Consider the following 19677-nt stretch of genomic DNA (forward strand, 5'->3'; position numbering starts at 1 on the left):
GCGCTCCATGCTTGTTGCCGTAGCAACCGCATACTGTGGTGATAACTGTGTAATGCAGTACATCCAGCGAGGAAACGATCGTCCGTGTTTCTTCGAGGTTAGAAAAGGGGGAAACGCGTTGTGTTTGCTCTCGACGTGCAACACTGGGCTTGGGTCTACTTACACGAGTCTGGTTTTGTTCATTTTGCGGCATGAGTTGAATATGCATGTATCCACGAGGGGCAACATCAAACTTCGTGTCTGCTTTATAGCCCCCGTGTTAAGTATTATCGAGGAACTCTAGTGTTGCGCCCCACAGGAAGCCTTTTGGAGAAGCATAAAAACAAATCCGTGCCTTCCAATTCGTCTGGCCGAGCGTCACTCCAGTTTTGGCATGCGCGACTGCAAGCCAGCAGTCGTCGTTCAGTTCTCCCCCGTGGCCTCTTCTCTCCATCTTCTTTGTCTCGGCCATTTTCCCCCATGCTCAATTACTGCTGGAGTCCTCAATCACACCGTCGAAGTTGAGTTTGTTGACATGAAGGGTTCTGAAAAACGAACGTGCTCTTGCAAACACGCCGTAAATGTGTCAACCTGTGGAATTGAACATCGTCTCTCGTGTTCTGTTGTTTGGCCGTGTCTTTAGGTGTGCATTTATTCTCATCGATTACATGCAGCCGCGATAGTGGCCAGTTGCAGATAAATAACCCACAAATGTCAATGGGCAAAATGCAAAACGCTAAGCGCTACATCCGCTGCAAAGTTGACGTGGACTATTTCTTTACAGCAGTTTGTGTAGGCGGTAATCCCGAATTGCGTTCCCGACGAGGCCACCGCGCAACCCTTCCAAGCCGACGCAGTCCGGACTGAAGACTGCAGATTGGATGGAAAATGGGAAAGATCGGCCAATTCCCGCTCCTACGTCGAGCCACCGCCGCGGGCAGCGAGCTCCCTGTGGCGCAGCTGCTGACACTTGATGGCGAGAGTGGGCGGACCCCCAGGAGCTGCCTACCAGCGCTTTCATTTCAGGTTAGAAGAAGCCCGCCTCCTCACCCAGCCGACGGTTTGTGTTTTGCCACAGCAGCTGCTCCTCTGTTTCAGTTCAGAGGATAACACCGAGTCTAATCGTCCTCTCACGATTGCACTTGAAGTGCGTTATCGCAAACCAAAAAATGGACTGGATTTGATTTATTTATGGGGATGGGTTTGTACAAAATGCAGCACGTGATGATCCCTGACTTTTATACTCAGCATGACAAGGCTTTCACAGTAATACTTTATGTATTATTATTATTGGGAAAGAATACAAATCTGAGATGTAGGGAATCTCTGCCCGATTGGCACGGGGGCGGCGGGCATGTTCGCCAGGGAGTTGTACTCCGCGTACTGTAAATGTGCGTGAGGCTCAACGTAAGGCAACATCAACACAAGCCCTTCTGTTTGCGCTTTCTATCTTGGCTAAATCCACTTTTTTTTTTGCCATATGTACTGTATACTGGGTGTTTCCTTTCAATTTCATACACATTTACAAAAAAACAATTAGCACAAACATAATCTCTTTATCGGCGCTATAACATAAGGAGAGCACAGCTTCCTTTCATGTCCAAGCAGCAAGCATAAAAGTGATGCTGAGAATAAAACAATTCTAATCGCAACAAAAAAAGGATTGAAGTTTAAAACACGACGACTAAGCCAACATACTCGATCATAGCAATCCACAAATGTCTTTCATCTTCCAGCATTTTTGACGATCTTAAAAGTCTTGAGGAACTTCCGCTCGACGCTTGTCCTCATTAGGGTCGCAGGTAACGAGGCGAGGTTCCGCCTGGAGTGGTTTCCAGTCCATCGCAGATTGAGAGTTCAGCAGCAGAACGATGATATTGATACAACACATAATTTGGTGTCGCAAAAATGCATGCAACATGAAAAAATAATAATCTTTCTTCTTGTGACTTCATCTTTAGCGATTAACTTTCACAAGCAACAATTGCCAGTCGACAAGATGGGTTGTTTAACGACTATTTGTCATGATCGGAGTGACTGACGCAACTTCTGGCTGGGAACTTTTGCATGATGCCTTTTTTTTTTTTTTTTTTAATGCAACTCTATCTTCGCCATTTAGATCCCACTTGACTCCAGACATTGCGTTAAAGGTTTACGACTGCGCAACAGTTCCGTCCATTTCCTAGAGCGGTTGTCCTCATTCGGGTCGCAGGTCAGCTCGGCCTACCCTATTTCAAATCATTTCCTCCAAATCCATTTCTTATTTCAGAACTCACGTTGTTGACATATTGGGAATTTTGTAAATAATGCTCTCATGGTCAACAATTAGCATGTTATTTTGTGCAGAACAAGTTATTAGATGAGTTGCACTTCCAGTTCTCGGCCTCCGCAGACCCAAATTTGGGGCATTTGTGAATCAGGTGGAATTCTGGGAGGTTGGCCTCCTCCTCCTCCTCCTGCTCCTCCTCCTCAAAACCCCAAAGTGTGTTATTTTCTCTGTTTCTTTCCACCAGCCTCCGTTTCCTCTCCCTCGCTCTCTTTTTCTCTCTCCTTTCCACTCCCAAAAAGTCCAGAAGAGTCCAGCGAGGAGAAGATGCAAAGGCCTGTTTGCTCAGACTGATGGCTTCCTAACAGAAAAGACAAACAACAGTAAGTCTAATCCACATTTTGTGTATCATTCTTTTAAAACCAGCAGCCATGCAGACATTTAAAGTTTGCGTCGGCTTGCATCTTTGCATTGAGACACGGTGCGTGTCCGGATTGGAGCGACATCACTCGCAAAGGGCAAATCAGCCAATCATTACAAAGGGAAAAGCATCGTGGTGTTTTTGTTTCTCTTCAGTGTATTCTTCGTTTGACAGGAGCCTCGTTTTCACAAATAACAGAGGGGTACTGGAAAGACACAAGTCTGTGCTCCTCGGCGTTTTAAAGGCGTTCGTCACCTCAAGTACTCAAAGACTACGAAGAAGATTGTGTGTATGTATGTGTGTGTCCAATGAAGGCAGATTTTGGAGGGTGTACAACAGCACAATGAGACATGCAACCAGAACGCGACCGACTGTAGTATTGTTGCGTTTGCATGCATCGCAAAACTTTCCATCTCCGCCTTCTTGTGGGTCGATGCAGGTGCGCAGCTCCTTGGGAAGCGACAAAGGTCATGGAAGGTAAAGAGGCCGCACGCCATGTTGTCTTTGCCCTGCTGGCTGCCGCGGTGCGATGCCAAGTCAACCCAGGTAGATTTCCATCTTCTGCTGCAATGTATCTGTGCGCGTTTGTCTTTTCGTGACATCAACTCCAGCTGACTGGGATGCTGACAATTAAGTTGCAAAGTAACCGGCTCGCTAAGTGATCAAACCAGCCAGTGGAGATGAGACACAGGCGATCTTAAAATAACTTGCGTATTTCAGGGGAAACGATATGACGGCAAGATGGATAAAGAAAGCAATATCAGGTGGGTGGGCTTAAAGTGCAAACCGGTGTGTGTGCGTGTGTGGTTTGCCCAACCTAAGACAGCAAATACGGTCGGAACAGGCAGACCTTTCACAAGCGGTTTAGAGGCGTAGTCGCGGGCAGCGCACACAGCTACACACTCTCCCCACTTTGAATATTTTCGCAGCAAAAGGCGTATTTGTTCTGCTGCTCAAATATATTTTTGTGGGAAAGTGAATAAATCGACAGCTTCCCTTAATTAGCAGGTAGGAACCAGCGGTCGCGCAGATACGGAAAGCCACGGCTGTTGCATTTGACTAGTTCTGATTTTGTTGTTAAAACAAACAAACAAAAAACATTAGGAAGTCAAACGTGTGTCTCACGTGGCTTTGGCGGAACTGTGGAAAAAGGAACGAGCAGTGAAGAGCGAGCCTCCCGAGACTGGCACCTACACAGTGTCGCCTCTGTTCCGCTGTCGAGGCCTCGCGGGGCCGCCGGAAGGTGATTGGCTGGCGCAAAGTGGCGGCGTGCGCCTTAAAACCACAACTCACCTCCACACTTCACTTGGAAATACACGAGCTGTACACAAATCCATACGGTATGCCAACGTGTTCATGTATCAAGGATGCCTTGTGTGTTTGTAGAAATGTGTCGCTATCCTCTGGGTATGACCGGTGGGCAGATTCAGGATGAGGACATCTCCGCTTCCAGTCAGTGGTCAGAGTCGACCGCTGCAAAATTTGGGAGGCACGTTCTTGTTTATTTCATCTCAGTGTCACTTTAAATGCTGAAATTCTTGCTTCACTCCACAGCATGAACGATGGATGAAAACAAATCATGAAAAAGGATGGAATGATTAGGGTTTCATGTTTCAGTTATGCAGAAAAGCCTTCTGATGCATTTATGCAAAGACATTGCTCAACTCGAAATAGGCATCTGCAGGAGATCAGTTTAAAGCTAAATCATAATCAATAATTGCTTTTCCCCTTGTTGTCCAAAGTGCCTTTTTGTCAGTGTTGTAACCCCGCTGAATGTTATTCAGCAAAGTTGTATGGAAAAAGAAAAAAGAAAAGAAAAAAAAAAAAAAAAGTCTGGACACTCTTTAAAGTGACCGCACTTTTCAAGCTGAGTAGCAATATGGCGCCCGCCCGTGTCACTGCCCAAACCTTCCTATTGGACAGTCATAACATTTTTATTTGGTGGTGTGCAATTAGATTTTCCGTATGTAAATGATTGCCTTGGCTCAATAGAGGTTGTGAAACTGGAAAAAAAATAAAAAGTACAAAGACCGTTAGTCGCGGATGCCCTATAATGTATATATAGTGACGCGTGTTTCTGGAAGGTGTTTCAAACTCTTCTTCCATGTGCCTACTTTTCACTTTGTGCAATTGCGCAACACACAATACAGTGATATCAGTCACGGTGAAGGTAATTAATTACCCGTTATGTTTTTTGTTGAGGGTAGAAGGAGGCGACTCAGTGAATGTGAAGCGCTTCACTCGCCGTGACGTGCGTCCACGAAGGCAGCGTGGGTTCACTTCCCACACAACAACGCTGGCAATGTGTGTGTGTGTGTTTGTGAAGGATTGTTTGCCTCGGTGTGTACTTCAGTGTCCGCTTTTCACACGAAGTCAGCCGGGATAGGCTCCAGCTCCCCGTGACCCTGAATACATAAAATAATTATTGGTGCAAAATAAATATTAACAAGTACACTTTGAAAGCAAATAACATTTTTAATAAACACAAGTAAACTACTGGATTAGAATGTAATTTAGCGCAATGACTAGTTTTATTTAAATGACTATTATTGTCAGGTCGAATTGATTGAATCATGTTGAAAGAGTTCATATTCGGTTCGTCAATTTTATTGGTATTGGTATCAAATGGGCATAAGCACATTTAGCCGAGAAGCAAGTTTCTGGCCAGCTGAGACTTGGATGACAACTGTTGTCCATCCGGATCGAAAAAGAAAACAAAAAGTTGCACTTGAGCGCCGGTGGGTGGCTCAGGTCTAAACAGTATATGACGACAAACAACAAGCCCGTGCGACGCTATTCAAACTAGAAATCCCCACCGCATCGTCACGCAGAAGACAGAAGATTCCGGATTTCTTCGAAGTCGTCCTCAGACTCTGCGCCGTCCTTCTGTGTTTCGTACAAACCCTTCCAGGTTCGCTGCGTTCCGCCTGCGGCCTCGAGGTCTGTGCCCTGCATAAGACATTGCACAAAAGAAGGAAGCGGCTGCATGCTACTAAGACATATTTCTTGGATACTCCACTTTCATTTCAAGGGACATTGAATTGAGGCACAGTGCCAGTTGCATTAGAGACGACTATTTGAGGAACTAGAATGCGTAACTTTGCATTACTCTACTTCATGTTCTGGAAAGTTTGATGCATCTTTTTTATGATTGGTCATTTTTCTTCCTCAATTTGTGTAGCCAAGCTCATTTTCTTCATAATCTGCAGACTGGATTTTGACAACGGCGACGGCGATGGTGCCTGGTGCCCTGACATCTTGTCAGAATCCGACGGCCTTAGAGAATATCTCCAAGTGGACCTACGCTCGCTCCATTTCATCACACTGGTGGGCACTCAAGGGCGCCATGCTGACGGCATGGGTAACGAATTCGCCCAGCGATACAGGATCAAGTACAGCCGGGACGGCAGCAATTGGGTGGGCTGGAGTGATCGGAAGGGGCGGCAGGTGAGCACCTCTTCAGAAAAGCCGTGAAAATAGAGTACGGTGGTACCTTTTAAGGGGCGTGGCCTAGTGATCCGAGTATGGAAGAGGTTAGTAGGAGTTTGGGGAAGATCAATAAGAGTCTGGGGAGGTTCATACAGCTTTCAAATATGTGCTCACTACTTTGCAGATTTCGCCATAAGCGAGGGATTATTGGAATTGCAATCATTAACGTAAAAAACTAAGAGGAGTCAAAAACAAGTTGAGAGCATCAGAGAAGAAGGTGTCCGATTTGCAGGACAGGATTCAGCTGTGAGCGAGAGCGAGAAAGTCAAAACGTCGGCGGCGGCGGCGCTCATTTCCACCCGTCTTCCGTGGCTCTCCTTCCGCCAGGTGATTGAGGGGAACAGGAATGCGTACGACGTGGTGCTGAAGGATCTGGAGCCTCCCGTCGTCGCTCGACATGTGCGCTTCATGCCCGTGACTGACCCCTCCTTGATCGTCTGTATGAGGGTTGAGCTCTACGGCTGCGAATGGCTCGGTTAGTCATGAGATTTGGAAACTCCCGATATCTGCATCGCGTTTGGATGAACGCAACTGCTAAATTGTCAGTGGTTGTCGCTGTTTTGCTTTCAGATGGCCTGATGTCTTATAGCATCCCAGAGGGACACCAAATGATCTACCGGGGCCTGGATGTCTCCTTCAATGACTCCGTGTATGACGGAGCATCAACTGAAAAGTGGGTGGCTACGACATACGTACACCGTATACACCTCATAAGACATGAAGTGTATGATTCATCCATCCGTTTTCAATCCAGCTCAGGGGTGTACTCACTTTTGTTGCCAGTGATTTAGGCAATAATTGCTGTGTGTTGAGTTATTTTGACGGGACAGTAAATGTACACTGTTACACTGACTTGTAGCAAAGTGTTTTTTTTGTTTTGTTTTGTTTTGTTTTGTTTTGTTTTGGGTTTTTTTTACAAAGTGTTGTCCTATGAAAACCTAGAAGAAAGCGTTTCCATAAATGTGTACTCACGTTCATGAGATCATGAATATGATCTAATCATTTCAGCAATCTCCCGACTAGACTGACAAAGGGTCTGGGCCAGCTGACGGATGGAACTTGGGGTCTGGGCGATTTTCTCGACAGTCACATCTACGGCATGTGGCCGGGGTACGACTATGTGGGCTGGAGCAACAGGAGCTCCCCCAAAGGTTACGTGGAAATGACCTTCGAGTTCGACCACGTGCGAAACTTCACCTCCGTGAAGGTGAGAAGACAAAATGTAGAAAGTGAGTTTCAAAGAAAAAAAACTGATTTCAGAGGTCTGGTCCACAGGTTCACTGTAATAATATGTTCAGTCGAGGGGTCCGGATGTTCAGACAGGCCACCTGTTATTTCCGCTCGGGCGCCAACTGGGAGTCTGACCCGGCGACCTTCAGGCCACCTGTCGATCACGTGAGCCAAAGTGCCCGTTTTGTCACCGTGCCCCTCGGGGACCAGACTGCCATCGCCATCAAATGCCGTTTTCACTTCAGCGACCTCTGGATGCTGTTCAGTGAAATCGCCTTCCAGTCAGGTGAACTAAGATATTCCAGCCATCCTGCTTCCGTGCGGTGTTTCCGTCCGTTCCGTTTCCGTGTTCATTTTGCATCTTATCTTTTCTTGTCAGGCTCAGCGGTGTACAACACATCTTTGACTCCTCGTAAACACGGACACGCAACTAACACGCTGCCAGGTTGAGTTTGGTTATCTCACTGACTCCTAAAAGAAGGTCAAACAGACACTTGCGACACGTGCGCTGACTGGATGATATGTCGTGTGTGTTAACAAAGCGCAGGGAGCCACTCGTCTATTATACATCTAGAGTTCATCGCTTCAATGGAATTGGTGCGATATATCTCGATTTGGTCTGCCACGTTTCATTTGAATCTACAAGAGAAGCTAATTGCATCAAGTTGCTAAAACTGGTTAGCTCATTTTGTGTGTGAGCAGACAATGCCCCCTGCTGGTCGTCCTCCAGATTCCTCAATCATATCCAAATGTAAACCTGAAATATGTATACGAAGGTGTGAGAGACTGACCCGAGTCTCATTTCCCATCTTATTTAGGGGACGATCCAACTCACAAAGTGGATGACAGCAACACCAGGATCCTGATTGGCTGCTTGGTGGCTATTATCGCCATCCTTTTGACCATCATAGTCATCATCTTGTGGCGGCAGGTGTGGCAAAAAATGCTCCAAAAGGTGCGAAACATTCCTTTGAGTGCAATTCTTTTCCAAGTACGCATTGCTAATAGCTAGAAGCGGTAACTCGTATCTCTCTTATTAATAAAGGCCTCACGGCGAATTCTGGACGAGGAACTCACAGCGCGTCTTGCGGTTCAGACTCGGGCCTTTTCCTTCCACCACTCCTCTCTGTCCTCCTCTCTCTCCACCACCAACTCCACCTATGAGAGGATCTTCCCCCTTTGCTCCGACTACCAGGAGCCTTCCCGCCTCATCCGGAGGCTGCCCGAGTTTGCGCATTTCACCGAACACCTGGGTGAGGTCGCACACGGGGTCGCAAAATGTTCCGCTAAATGATCGTACAGTTTCTCCAAGTTAAGATGGGGAATTTGGAAAATATTCCAGATTGGAAACTTTGTGGGACTGAACTCGGGATTGAGGGTCATTTAATGAAAAGGTATCACATTGGAGCCTAAATATTTTGTTTGGCCATAAGACATCCCTGTCAAACATCCACCCATCCATTTTCTGTCGCGCTTCTCCTCACGCGGGTCGCGGGCGTGCCGGAGCCTTTCCCAGCTGTCATCGGGCAGGAGGCGGGGTACACCCTCAACTGGTTGCCAGCCAATCGCAGGGCACATACAAACAGACAACCATTCGCACTCACATGCATACCTACAGGCAATTTAGAGTCTCGGATTAATGCATGTTTTTGGGATGCGGGAGGAAACCGGAGTGCCCGGAGAAAACCCACGCGGGCACGGGGAGAACATGCAAACTCCACACAGGCGGGATTGAACCCGGGTCCTCAGAACTGTGAGGCCGGCGCTCTAACCAGTCGGCCACCGTGCCGCCCCCTGTCTAGCGATACAACAAAAAGCATATTTCAAAAGTTTGAAATGTTTTAGTGAACAAATGTTGCATTCAAAGTGACTAATCCACCAACCCGAGCATTAAAACCTTGAAGAAAATGCACTCACCGTCCAAAAATACCAACAAAGTCCCGTTCAAAATATTACATTTCCCATGGAAAGTTTCCATTTTTGAAAATTCCTGCAATTTTGCAACCCTCGTCACACAAGCCATTGAATGCCATTGCAAGGTCTTCTTTCACGTACTGCGATGATCCTTTTTCCACGCGTCGTGCGCATTAGGACTGAGCGGCTCCTACAGGACTCTCGCGCCCGGCGGTTCCGACGGCGTCCCCCACTACGCAGAGGCCGACATTATCAGCCTGCAGGAGTCAGACGGCAACAGTCACTCCGTCGCAGCTGGCAACCTGAGGATCTTCGCTGGCGTAGATCCGGCCATGAGAGAGTTCCCCCGAGACAAACTCACGTTCAAAGAGAAACTGGGAGAGGGCCAGTTTGGCGAGGTGCATCTACTGTAGCTCTGTGCCACTTGTTGTCTGGAAATGCCGTGACATGAAAAAAGTTTTTTTTAGGTCCACTTGTGTGAAGCAGAAGGCATGCGGTCCTTTTTAGATGACGACTCATCTGGAGAAGGGACTACTAACCAAGCGTCCCTACTAGTAGCTGTTAAAACACTGCGAGAAGATGCCAACAAGAATGCAAGGTAACTATCAAGGTACTAGGTAACGACGTAGTTGTAATTCTTTTACATACAAGCAGAGGTGGCAAAAGTACTCGCGCTATATTAGAAGTACAGATATCAGGCTATGGTAAAAGTAGAAGTACTGATTGAGTGGAAGTAAAAAATAGGGATTTTCGATTCCACTTTTTTCTGATGCCAGTACGAGTAGTCACTCTAAAGTGACCGTCGATGCTGAAACCCGTTACCTTTACTCGTACTTTTGATAGACATAACATTTCAATGACCGCAATGGGCACCGTGATAATGTAGCTAAAGCGCTATATACAGGTAAGTGCTGTCCATTTGCCATTTACCATGAAAGACAATTGTGAGCAAAGATCTTTCTTTGATCTGTCGCACAAGATGATTCGCCGATGTCAAACCGCCATCGTGTGTTTTTTTTTTTTTTGCTTCAAGTATCGGTGACTGGTCTCGGCAGCATTCGCAAGTACCCGATACATTGAAATAAGGCCGGTATGGCCCCGATACTGATACCTGGTAACAGTACTAGTAAAAGAAAAAAAAAAAGTATAATGACTGAAATGTACTTCAGTAAAAAGTAGAAATGAATGTCAGTTATATACAATACCTGTTATAAGTTGGCACAAAGAGTAAGGAAAAAAACTTCTCCCTCCGCACACAAAATAGTTTCACAATTTCAAAGATTAGCTCAGTGCTCAAACCAGAAAAAAAAAAATCGAATCAATGGACAGGTGAATTCTGACAGCATACAGAAGAATGAACTGACAACAGACAGTGCGTGAGGAAAACAAAGCAACATAAATCATATGAGCTAATGATAACACCTCAAAAACGTTTTGTTTTTTCAGGTTCGATGGGAGAATTTTTGAACGCCAGAATCTGATGTTTTTTAAGATGGCATAATACACAATGCATTCGCTACGAATGTAAAAGTAAATAAGTCTAGCTACCTGAAGATCGAATGAAGTACAGTCAGCAAATATTTGTATTTGATGACCTTCCGACAATGCAAACAAGTTGTATGTATTTGTGCAATTTCTATTTCTGCGTCGCGCACCATAGGAATGATTTCCTGGAGGAGATCCGAATCATGTCGCGCCTGAGGGACCCCAACATCGTGCGTCTGCTGGCTGTATGTGTGGACACGGACCCTCTGTGTATGATCACGGAGTACATGGAGAACGGAGACCTCAACCAGTTCCTCTGCCATCTCAGACTGAAGGACCTTGATGAGGAACATGAGGCGGGACAGCGGGAGAAAGAGGAGAAGCGCACGGTCAGGTAGCTTCAACATCCTTTCGTGTTTATTCAAGCAGAAATTCAATTGTACTTAAATGATGCACCCCGCATGTTCGGACCGCTATTCAGTAGAGTGCGGTGACGTTTTACACCGGCGAAGAGAAAAACATTGTGAAATGTCTGCACCCTGACACAAAATGTCGGATGCAGTGTTGATGACATGAGATGCATGCGCAGGTCTACCTGGTGTCTTGTGGTTGGTAAGTGTCGAGACGACAGGGAAATTCTCTTTCTGACCTTTGCTCTTCAGCTACAGCAAACTGATAGACATGGCCGTGCAGATAGCCTCTGGTATGAAGTACTTGTCCTCGCTCAACTTCGTCCATCGTGACCTGGCCACGCGGAACTGTTTGGTGGGGAAGAACTACACCGTAAAGATCGCAGATTTCGGCATGAGTCGCAACCTGTACCGCGGGGACTACTATCGGATCCAGGGCCGAGCTGTACTGCCCATACGCTGGATGTCTTGGGAAAGCATTCTGCTGGTAAGTGGTCTGGCGGGGCAGTCTAAATAAATACGAAGTGGCTCAGTCCAGCTCGGGACGTGAAAAAAAAACCACATTTCAAAACCGCTGGGTACCCCTTACCTGACTTCTATTAGGGACTTCCTTCCTCTAACAGTCCCCATATGTCATTTTTCTGATCTGATTTGCAGGGTAAATTCACCATGGCCAGTGACGTGTGGGCCTACGGGGTGACTTTGTGGGAGATCTTGACTCTTTGCAAGAAGCAGCCTTACTCCCACCTCTCTGACGAGCAGGTCATTGGAAACACAGGCGAGTTTTTCAGGGACCAGGGCAAACAGGTGAGCGTCACACCATCGAGCTATTTTAACACCTCGTACGATCTCGCCATCGATACTTGCGCAGTAACGTCAGAGTGATCGGAAATACGTTTGTATTCTTCGATGCCAACCATTGTTTCATATGTCCAGGTGTACCTGCCTCAGCCGCCGTGTTGTCCCGATGGATTGTACGATGAGCTGATGCTGAGTTGCTGGAGGAGAAATGCCAAACAGAGGCCGAGCTTTCAGGATCTCCACGGGCAGCTGACGGAGAGCCTGCTGTAACAGACGCTGCTTTTTGTCTGCTAAGGTTCCGAATTGTTCTGTACAAATGTGGAGTCGCAATCGAAGCCCGCAAACGTTATCCAGTTGTTTTAAACTAGTTTGGGACAAAGGGACTGTTTATAATACATGGGCAGAGTGCAACTGAACATACCTTTAGGGATGACCTTCTCATATTGAATTACTCAATGTATTTATTATTTTGTACTGACATTTGGTGTCTATTTATAGGTAAGATTTATTATTGTTAGGGTTTGAAACATATTTGTGCAGATTTTATAAATCATATATTCTGCCCATGAATGTGTAAAAAAAAAAAAAATGTAGAAAAAGTAAGCGTAGTTGTGACACCTTTTTAAAGAAATGAAATAAACTGCTTTAGAATCCTGACGGCCTAATGATGTGAAGATTTAACAACACTCAATGTTTTAGCATTTCTTACTTTGCAGCAATAAAGGAAAGTATAAAAATCCTAATTTCCTCACGATGAAGTACACTCACAAGATACGTAGGAACCTGCAGCTTAGTCTACTGGACGCCAATGAATGAGTTGTTTTACTTCGTCTGTCTGCCTGTTTTACACCGGAATCAACACTCAGAGGAGGTGTGGATTATAAATACTGTCTATTTAATAAAGTGGTTTGAGGGAGCAATGGCTATGAAAGTAATTTAATTTTGGCAGCGTAGTGCGATACAGTATATGATCTGTAAAGCATTGCAAATCATTGAACATAGTTTGCAACTAAAAGGCAATTTTGGAAGATAGATAGATAGATAGATAGATAGATAGATAGATAGATAGATAGATAGATAGGTAGATAGATAGATAGATAGATAGATAGATAGATAGATAGATAGATAGATAGATAGATAGATAGATAGATAGATAGATAGATAGATAGATAGATAGATAGATAGATAGATAGATAGATAGAGTGTGTGGGACATGCCAAAATCACGGACTTCCAGAGGAAACACATTTTAAGAGACTTTAAGAACTTGTATGTGTGCAAACATTTGGTCACTTATAATAACAATTTAGAGTTTCATTAGTCTGCAATATTTTCATCATGACTGAGTGTTTTTGTGACAAGGACACCAAATGCTACTTTATAGTGATATTGCATTTATTTGCACCATTAGAGAGCAATAAGAATTTAAATCTCTACAAGTACATTGAAATTGCCCTCATCCAAAATTTGATAAAGGAGAAACTCTGGTACAAAAACACCAAAAAACTTAGAATAAAAGCCATTTTCCACCAATTGTATTATTCATCCATCCATCTATCCATCCATTTTCTATACCGCTTATCCTGTTCATGGTCGCAATCCATAAAATAACAAGGAAATGATAATGTATTTTTTAAATGTTTCAATTGATCCACGATAGAACGGGAGGCCCCATTTGGTGCAAACAGTATATTGTTATATTTAAAGAGTTGAAATTACAAAGTCAGACAAAAATCGCCACCCCTGGGAAGCTTACTTTACATTCACAAAGTTACACTGGTTTGAAAGAAAAGGAAGAGTTGTGGATACAAATTGCCAGGGAGTTATTATTATGCGATAGACAGAGGTATGACATTTGCATATTGGGCAGCACCTTCTGTTTTGGCTCTCGCCGCTCGCCGTACTTGGACGCTGATTGGCCAATCCTTTCGCATGACGTCCTTGCTCGTGCACGCTGATTGGCTCACGTGTTTGCAGCGGAATCGAACCATGGGAGCCGTCCAACCGTCCCCAAGCTCCCACTCGAGCGACCTCGTTCGCTGCTCAACCGGCGTCAGTCTCACGGAAGTTTACCCGAGGCAGACATGGAAAAAGTTGTCATTATAACCGGCGCCAACAGGTCAGTTCATCATGTTCACGTTATTTCCGATGTTTTTAGAAAAGTGGTTGGCTAGCAAAGCATTGAGACACATTGAGGTGGTGGAAGCTTTTCTACATAAACATAGTCGTCTAGAACGTCCAAACGTTTTTGGGTTTTTTTTGTAAGTATACAGTGCTTCACAATACAATAATATGTTGTAAAACAAAACAAAACAAGAGATCAATGTCATTTGCCCAGGGCCTTCAGAATCAGTAGTGGTGGCCGACTGAACTGAAACCATATTAGCAATGAGACGGTTTCTTTAAGCAATCAGACTTCAACTTCACCTCGCAAGAAGGGACTTTCCCAAGTCAGTCAGGAAAGTTCTTTCTCAATTTTTCCATCTTCTGATTGGTTGGTCGGGGCCAAACGAGTTAGAGCCGAGTTTGACTGGCCAAACGCATCGTTACACATGTCATCATCAGCATCTCTGTATGCTGATGATGAATATATGATGTATGATGTATTGAAATGTTTAATGTTGTGTCATGTTCGAGTAACATGGATTCCGAACTGCTCCAGATGATGTACGTGGCACACCTGCGTGTTGCTCTATTGCGTTTTTATATAGTATTGATAGTTTCTACAATTGTGACATGATAGCGGTGGTATTAGAAGGTGGATGAAATAAGTCAAGAAGTCCCCACTGAAGGCCCGGGTACCGAAAGCGGTGCCCGCCAATGTCAACAACAGTGTCTGGCATTCTTTGTTTCCGTCTTTGCCACGAGTCTTCTTGTTGCAGCGGAATCGGACGAGCCTTGTGCGAAAGGCTTCTCGCGGAGGACGTCCAGCTCCGTTTGTGTCTCGCCTGCAGAAACACGCAGCGGGCCGAGACCGCCCGCTCTGCCCTCTTGACCTCTCACCCCGAGGCCCGCGTGGACTTACTGCAGCTCGATGTGGGTTCCGTGCAGTCAGCGCTCGCTGCTGCCCGAGAGCTCAAGGCCAGGTTGATACGTCACGTAGCGATGCTGACATGAAACGTATTGGCCCTCGTTTGACACAATTTTTCTTTCTTTCTTTCTTTTCCTGCAGGTACAAAAGAATTGACTTTTTGTATCTAAATGCAGGAATAATGCCCAATCCACAAGTGGATATAAAAGCTTTTTTCAAGGGTTTGTTCTCAAGGTAAAAGTCCAGTTTATTACTTCTCTAATTTGAACCATTCCGTCATGTTGCTGATCCGATGCAATGTGTGCCCCCCCCCCCCCAACAGAAATGCCATCAACATGTTTGCGACAGCACAGGGTCTTTTAACACAGCAGGACTGCCTCAACTCTGACGGTCTGCAGGAGGTTTTCGCCACAAACCTGTTTGGTCATTTTGTCCTGGTACATAGTGCACACCCAAACAAACAATCAGATCATTTGATAGTAAACTTCATTATGTCTACCAGTGCAATCTAATGGCACCTAATCAAGGACCTGGAAAACAAATCATGTTTTCACAACGATAATAATGCACAGTTTTGCTTGACACTGTCCAAGAGGTATTCATTTGACAATATGTTTGTCATTTTTATTTATAGTTTGCCGTGGTGTACTACTATCCTGCTTCATATTGAGGGGCTGTTGCTAATATTGCAGTAACGCTTTCATAAGAAGGGCATGTTTTGGATTTCATTAGCTTGTGGAGGTGTCCCAAATATTGTGACATGGGAGTACATTTTCAACCTCGTCACCGGATTTGAGAAGTATAAGATTAAATCGCAGGTTAATGTTGAGTATCGAAGCACCTTGAGCGGGACAACAACCCACGGTTGGAGTCGGATCTGCCGTAGTCAACGTGGTCTGTAGTCAGTCCGTTGTCTACAATTGTCTGTGTCGATATTGTTATTGTTTATTGCTAATGAGTGGCTGTTTGTCGAGACTACACAATGTCTGTTTCAAAGTCACTGTCTCTACTAATAACTTCTCTTCCCATTTTTCTCAAGCACTTTGGGCAACCTTCAGTTGACTAAACTGAAACTAGATTTTGGATTACGTTAGGATTAGAGACCCCTAGTGGAAAATATTACATACTGTTCTTTTAAAATAGCTTAAGATCATCATTATTTCAGTACAGTATGTACTGTAGACTAGACTTTTTGGGTGATGTTTTTGTTGGGTGTTGTGCCATGAGATTTTTCAAATTTCAAATATGTGCATTAGCTCAATAAAGGTAGACGTACATCACGTTTACATTTGCATTTGTTTTCCGTGCAGTGTACAGGTTTGACACTCACGTTTCTGTGCTAGGTCAGAGAGCTGGAGCCTCTTTTGTGTCAGGCGGGTCACACGTCACGTGTCGTGTGGACCTCTTCAAGTAACGCCCGCCGCACTGCCTTCAGCATCGAGGACATCCAGCACAGAAATGGGACGGAGCCCTACAGCTCGTCCAAGTATGCCTCGGACATGCTCAGTGTGGCCCTCAATAGACACAAGAGCAGTCAGGTTTGTGTTTGCACATGCAACACTTGAAAATCGCTACAAAAACACATCAAAGCATTTTGAAATACAGTCCATTATATTTATATACTGTACTGTAAGTGTTGGGACCAAGTGAAAGTGGAACAACAGTTGCATTCTGTCTCCTCTTAGCTGCAAAACAGCATCTTTGCTTCTGGGAAGGTTTTCTGTGTCTAAACATTGTCTTCATGTTCACCAGGGGCTTTTCTCCACTGTGGTTTGTCCAGGGCTAGTGATGACCAATCTCACTTATGGTATACTTCCCTCCTTTTTCTGGACGTTCATCATGCCAATCATGTGGCTGGTGAGTGCCGTGTGATTCTTGCTGTTGTTGTTCTTTTTTTTTTTTTTCCCCCCCCCCATTTTTCTCAAGCATTTGCAGGTGTTTTCTGTCTTGAGCAGATCAGGATCTTCACTAATACATTTACTCTTACACCATACAACGGAGCGGGGTCACTGGTATGTTGCTAAGTCAAATAACCCATGAAAAAGGACTGATCAAATGTAAGATATTTAAACGTAAAATAATATGGGCTTCCACAGCACTGGTTGTTCCTTCAAAAACCGGAATCTCTGGACCCGAGGGCAAAATATCACAGTTTAACATCAGGACTTGGAGCCAACTACACAGAACCGCGGCAAGTAAGTATCTCACAGACTTCAGTTACTCAAATTAGCCACTTTCTTTGCAAGATGCAATACGCGAGCTGTGCCAAAAGAAGTTACTTTACAAATATTATTTTTATTACGAATGCTCCATTTTAGTTGACCTTGTCGGTTTGAATATCATTATATATGTGTTGAGTATTGTGTGTTGGTTTGCAGTGGCGTGCAACTGCCCTGCTCCATACTTAGTGCCGCTGTTCACTTTGTAGAAGGAAAAAAAACAAGAATTTAATCATTAATAATTCTAATTATATTTAAAATATCAAACGTTATCACAGCATTAATCAAAGAATGCTTTACGTACGGTATATGTAACGATCCCCGGCCTGTGTTTGTGTTCTGTCAGATGGACATTGACGACAGTATGTGCGAGGTGTTTTATGAGAAACTGCTTCAACTGGAGAAAGACATCAGGAGAAGTCTCCCTGACTGACCTAAATCAACATTAGCATCATGACAATGACTTGTGTTCTATGTCATGGAAAGGTTCACCGAAAATATCAACACTGCTCTCGTTTCATGTGTGCCTAGTGTTAAACGAGAAGTCTGCAATGATACTTTTTCCTCAATCAGTAGCTGTCTTGATTAACAGATATTCAAACATCCAATTCAAGCAAACCCAGTAAAAAGCCACCTTGGCCCGGAACATCTCCCAACCGGTGCCTTGGTTAACACTACTGTATATACCAGTAATGGAAATGTATAAAATGATCTGTTTGGACCTGGTCAAGGAGGTGACTAATGTGTGGAATGCTTATACTGTATGTTAGTGATCTCGTTGAAAAGCATGAAAGAGGGTGTGGATTTAAACATGAGCCTTGGCTTCTTTAAATCGGTGCCACTTTTGTCAAGCGGAGTGGATGAGCTACGTGGCAGATTCCACACACGAAAGACAGATGTGTTTACTCAACATGTCCCTGCTGACCACATGGTTGCTGCTTTTTATAAACTCCAGAATCCCACCTAATCTCCGGAGCAGCTGCTACAGCATTTTCAAAGTAGAACACTTTTTTTTTTTTTTTTTTTTTTTTTCAGACTCGACGCCAGTGGTCCTCAAACTGGGGTCAGGGGCGCCCGGGGATCTGAGGGTTGCAATAATTGTCATATCATTTTAAAAAGTGCAGAGAGTTCCTCCAAAACTAAAGGCTTATTAGTGCAGGAATATAGTCAGTTTTTAAGAACAAAAGGTGGCATTTTTAAATCTAATCCTAATTTGGGAGAATAAATGTGTCTTTCAGAATGAAATGTGTATTTAAAAAAAAAAAAAAAGGGCTGCATGGTGAAAGACTGGTTAGCACATCCGCCTTCCAGTTCTGGGGACCGAGGTTCAAATCCCGGCCCCGCCTGTGTGGAGTTTGCATGTTCTCCCCATGCCTGCGTGGGTTTTCTCCGGGCACTCCGGTTTCCTCCCACGTCCCACAACCATGCGGGGTATAGAAGACTCTAAATTGCCCATAGGTGTGAATGGTTGGTTGTTTGTATGTGCCCTGCGATTGGCTGGCGACCAGTTCAGGGTGTACCCCGCCTCTCGCCCAAAGATAGCTGGGATAGGCTCCAGCACGCCCGCGACCCGCGTGAGGATAAGCGGAATGGAAGATGAATGAATGAATGAATGAATATTTAAAAAAAAAAAAAGATGTGTTTTTTTTAATTATTTTGTTAAAATATGACTTTGTTTCCTCATTAAACTTTGACTTTATTCTTGTAAGGTTAGAACTTTGTATCCGGACAAAATACATCCTGTAAAGATTAGTTGTACTGTTACTACATTACCGAGTGATTACAGTGATTCTATAAATTCTGTCCAATGGCTCCCTCTCGTGGTGTGTGATAGAATCACTGAATTAAATGTTCAAAGAGTTACAGTGGTTTCAACCTTTTAATCCTTGGCAGTGCTTTTGTTAACAATTCAGTTGTACTTAGCATTTAAGTGTGCAATACATTTTAATTGACGCGTTATTTGAGTACAATATTTTGTTGTCCTATATTTAAGCGCAGTGTTATTATTCAAACTGTGCATAATGATACAGTGGTTCAACAATAATATGTATACTTTTTAGGAATCGGGCCTACTATGCTATTGTATTTAATGGTGGTCGTTATTGTGGGAGTCAAGTGTTTTTTGACACCTGATTTGCTTATGCGGGCCACATGAAATCACGGCGTGGGCCAGGCCTGTCCCCCGGGCCTTGAGTTTGACACCTGTGCTGTGAGGGGCTCCCTGAACCCCAAAAGTTTGTGAACCCCTGCGATTGCAATTGTGATCATGTCCGTGAAAGCTCGGTTGCAAAAATAAAAACAAATTGTCCATGTTACCGCGATGAATTTGTGTGAAATCTCGTGACTGGGAGCTTTCCGTGCATGTCACTCCGAGTGGAAAATGAAAAAGCAGATTATCCTCCGAGGACATGCGCGTGGGTCATTCCATCGTGT

General features: G+C 44.6%; 2 protein-coding genes across 4 annotated transcripts; both read left to right on the forward strand.

Moving 5' to 3' along the window:
• Positions 1-34: 34 nt before the first annotated feature.
• LOC133411772 (discoidin domain-containing receptor 2-like) lies at positions 35-12649 on the forward strand. Of its 2 annotated transcripts, XM_061694451.1 has the most exons (19): positions 35-97; positions 764-1005; positions 2493-2628; positions 3106-3212; positions 4053-4155; positions 5876-6113; positions 6483-6630; positions 6726-6828; positions 7164-7362; positions 7431-7671; positions 7765-7830; positions 8204-8340; positions 8431-8638; positions 9477-9697; positions 9767-9897; positions 10960-11178; positions 11447-11681; positions 11852-12001; positions 12131-12649. In XM_061694451.1, exons 4-19 carry the CDS (start codon positions 3137-3139, stop codon positions 12263-12265), a joined length of 2610 nt encoding a protein of 869 aa, XP_061550435.1. In that variant the 5' UTR covers positions 35-97; positions 764-1005; positions 2493-2628; positions 3106-3136; the 3' UTR covers positions 12266-12649. The 2 variants fall into 2 exon arrangements, with proteins under 2 accessions (XP_061550435.1, XP_061550434.1); XM_061694450.1 differs by having other exon boundaries at positions 2493-3212.
• Positions 12650-13977: 1328 nt separating this feature from the next.
• LOC133411357 (3-keto-steroid reductase/17-beta-hydroxysteroid dehydrogenase 7-like) lies at positions 13978-19559 on the forward strand. 2 transcript variants are annotated; one of them, XM_061693661.1, is made up of 9 exons: positions 13978-14113; positions 14877-15080; positions 15167-15259; positions 15348-15462; positions 16369-16563; positions 16778-16882; positions 16981-17037; positions 17122-17220; positions 17591-19559. In XM_061693661.1, the coding sequence occupies exons 1-9, from the start codon at positions 14079-14081 to the stop codon at positions 17675-17677; spliced, it is 990 nt and encodes a 329-aa protein (XP_061549645.1). In that variant the 5' UTR covers positions 13978-14078; the 3' UTR covers positions 17678-19559. The 2 variants fall into 2 exon arrangements, with proteins under 2 accessions (XP_061549645.1, XP_061549644.1); XM_061693660.1 differs by having other exon boundaries at positions 13982-14113; positions 16961-17037; positions 17591-17683.
• The last annotated feature ends 118 nt before the right edge of the window (positions 19560-19677 follow it).

Source organism: Phycodurus eques, chromosome 13, assembly GCF_024500275.1.
Source record: "Phycodurus eques isolate BA_2022a chromosome 13, UOR_Pequ_1.1, whole genome shotgun sequence".
Lineage (NCBI taxonomy): Eukaryota > Metazoa > Chordata > Actinopteri > Syngnathiformes > Syngnathidae > Phycodurus > Phycodurus eques.

What these genes read in the sequence shown, in the direction of transcription:
- LOC133411772 (XM_061694450.1), top strand. Translation starts at nt 3,059, where the DNA reads ATGCATCGCAAAACTTTCCATCTCCGCCTTCTTGTGGGTCGATGCAGG. An exon ending in CTACGGCTGCGAATGGCTCG is followed by an intron (nt 6,631 to 6,725) that starts GTTAGTCATGAG and finishes TTTTGCTTTCAG; the next exon opens with ATGGCCTGATGTCTTATAGC. An exon ending in CTTGGGAAAGCATTCTGCTG is followed by an intron (nt 11,682 to 11,851) that starts GTAAGTGGTCTG and finishes TCTGATTTGCAG; the next exon opens with GGTAAATTCACCATGGCCAG.
- LOC133411357 (XM_061693661.1), top strand. Translation starts at nt 14,079, where the DNA reads ATGGAAAAAGTTGTCATTATAACCGGCGCCAACAG. An exon ending in ACAACGGAGCGGGGTCACTG is followed by an intron (nt 17,038 to 17,121) that starts GTATGTTGCTAA and finishes GGGCTTCCACAG; the next exon opens with CACTGGTTGTTCCTTCAAAA. An exon ending in ACTACACAGAACCGCGGCAA is followed by an intron (nt 17,221 to 17,590) that starts GTAAGTATCTCA and finishes GTGTTCTGTCAG; the next exon opens with ATGGACATTGACGACAGTAT.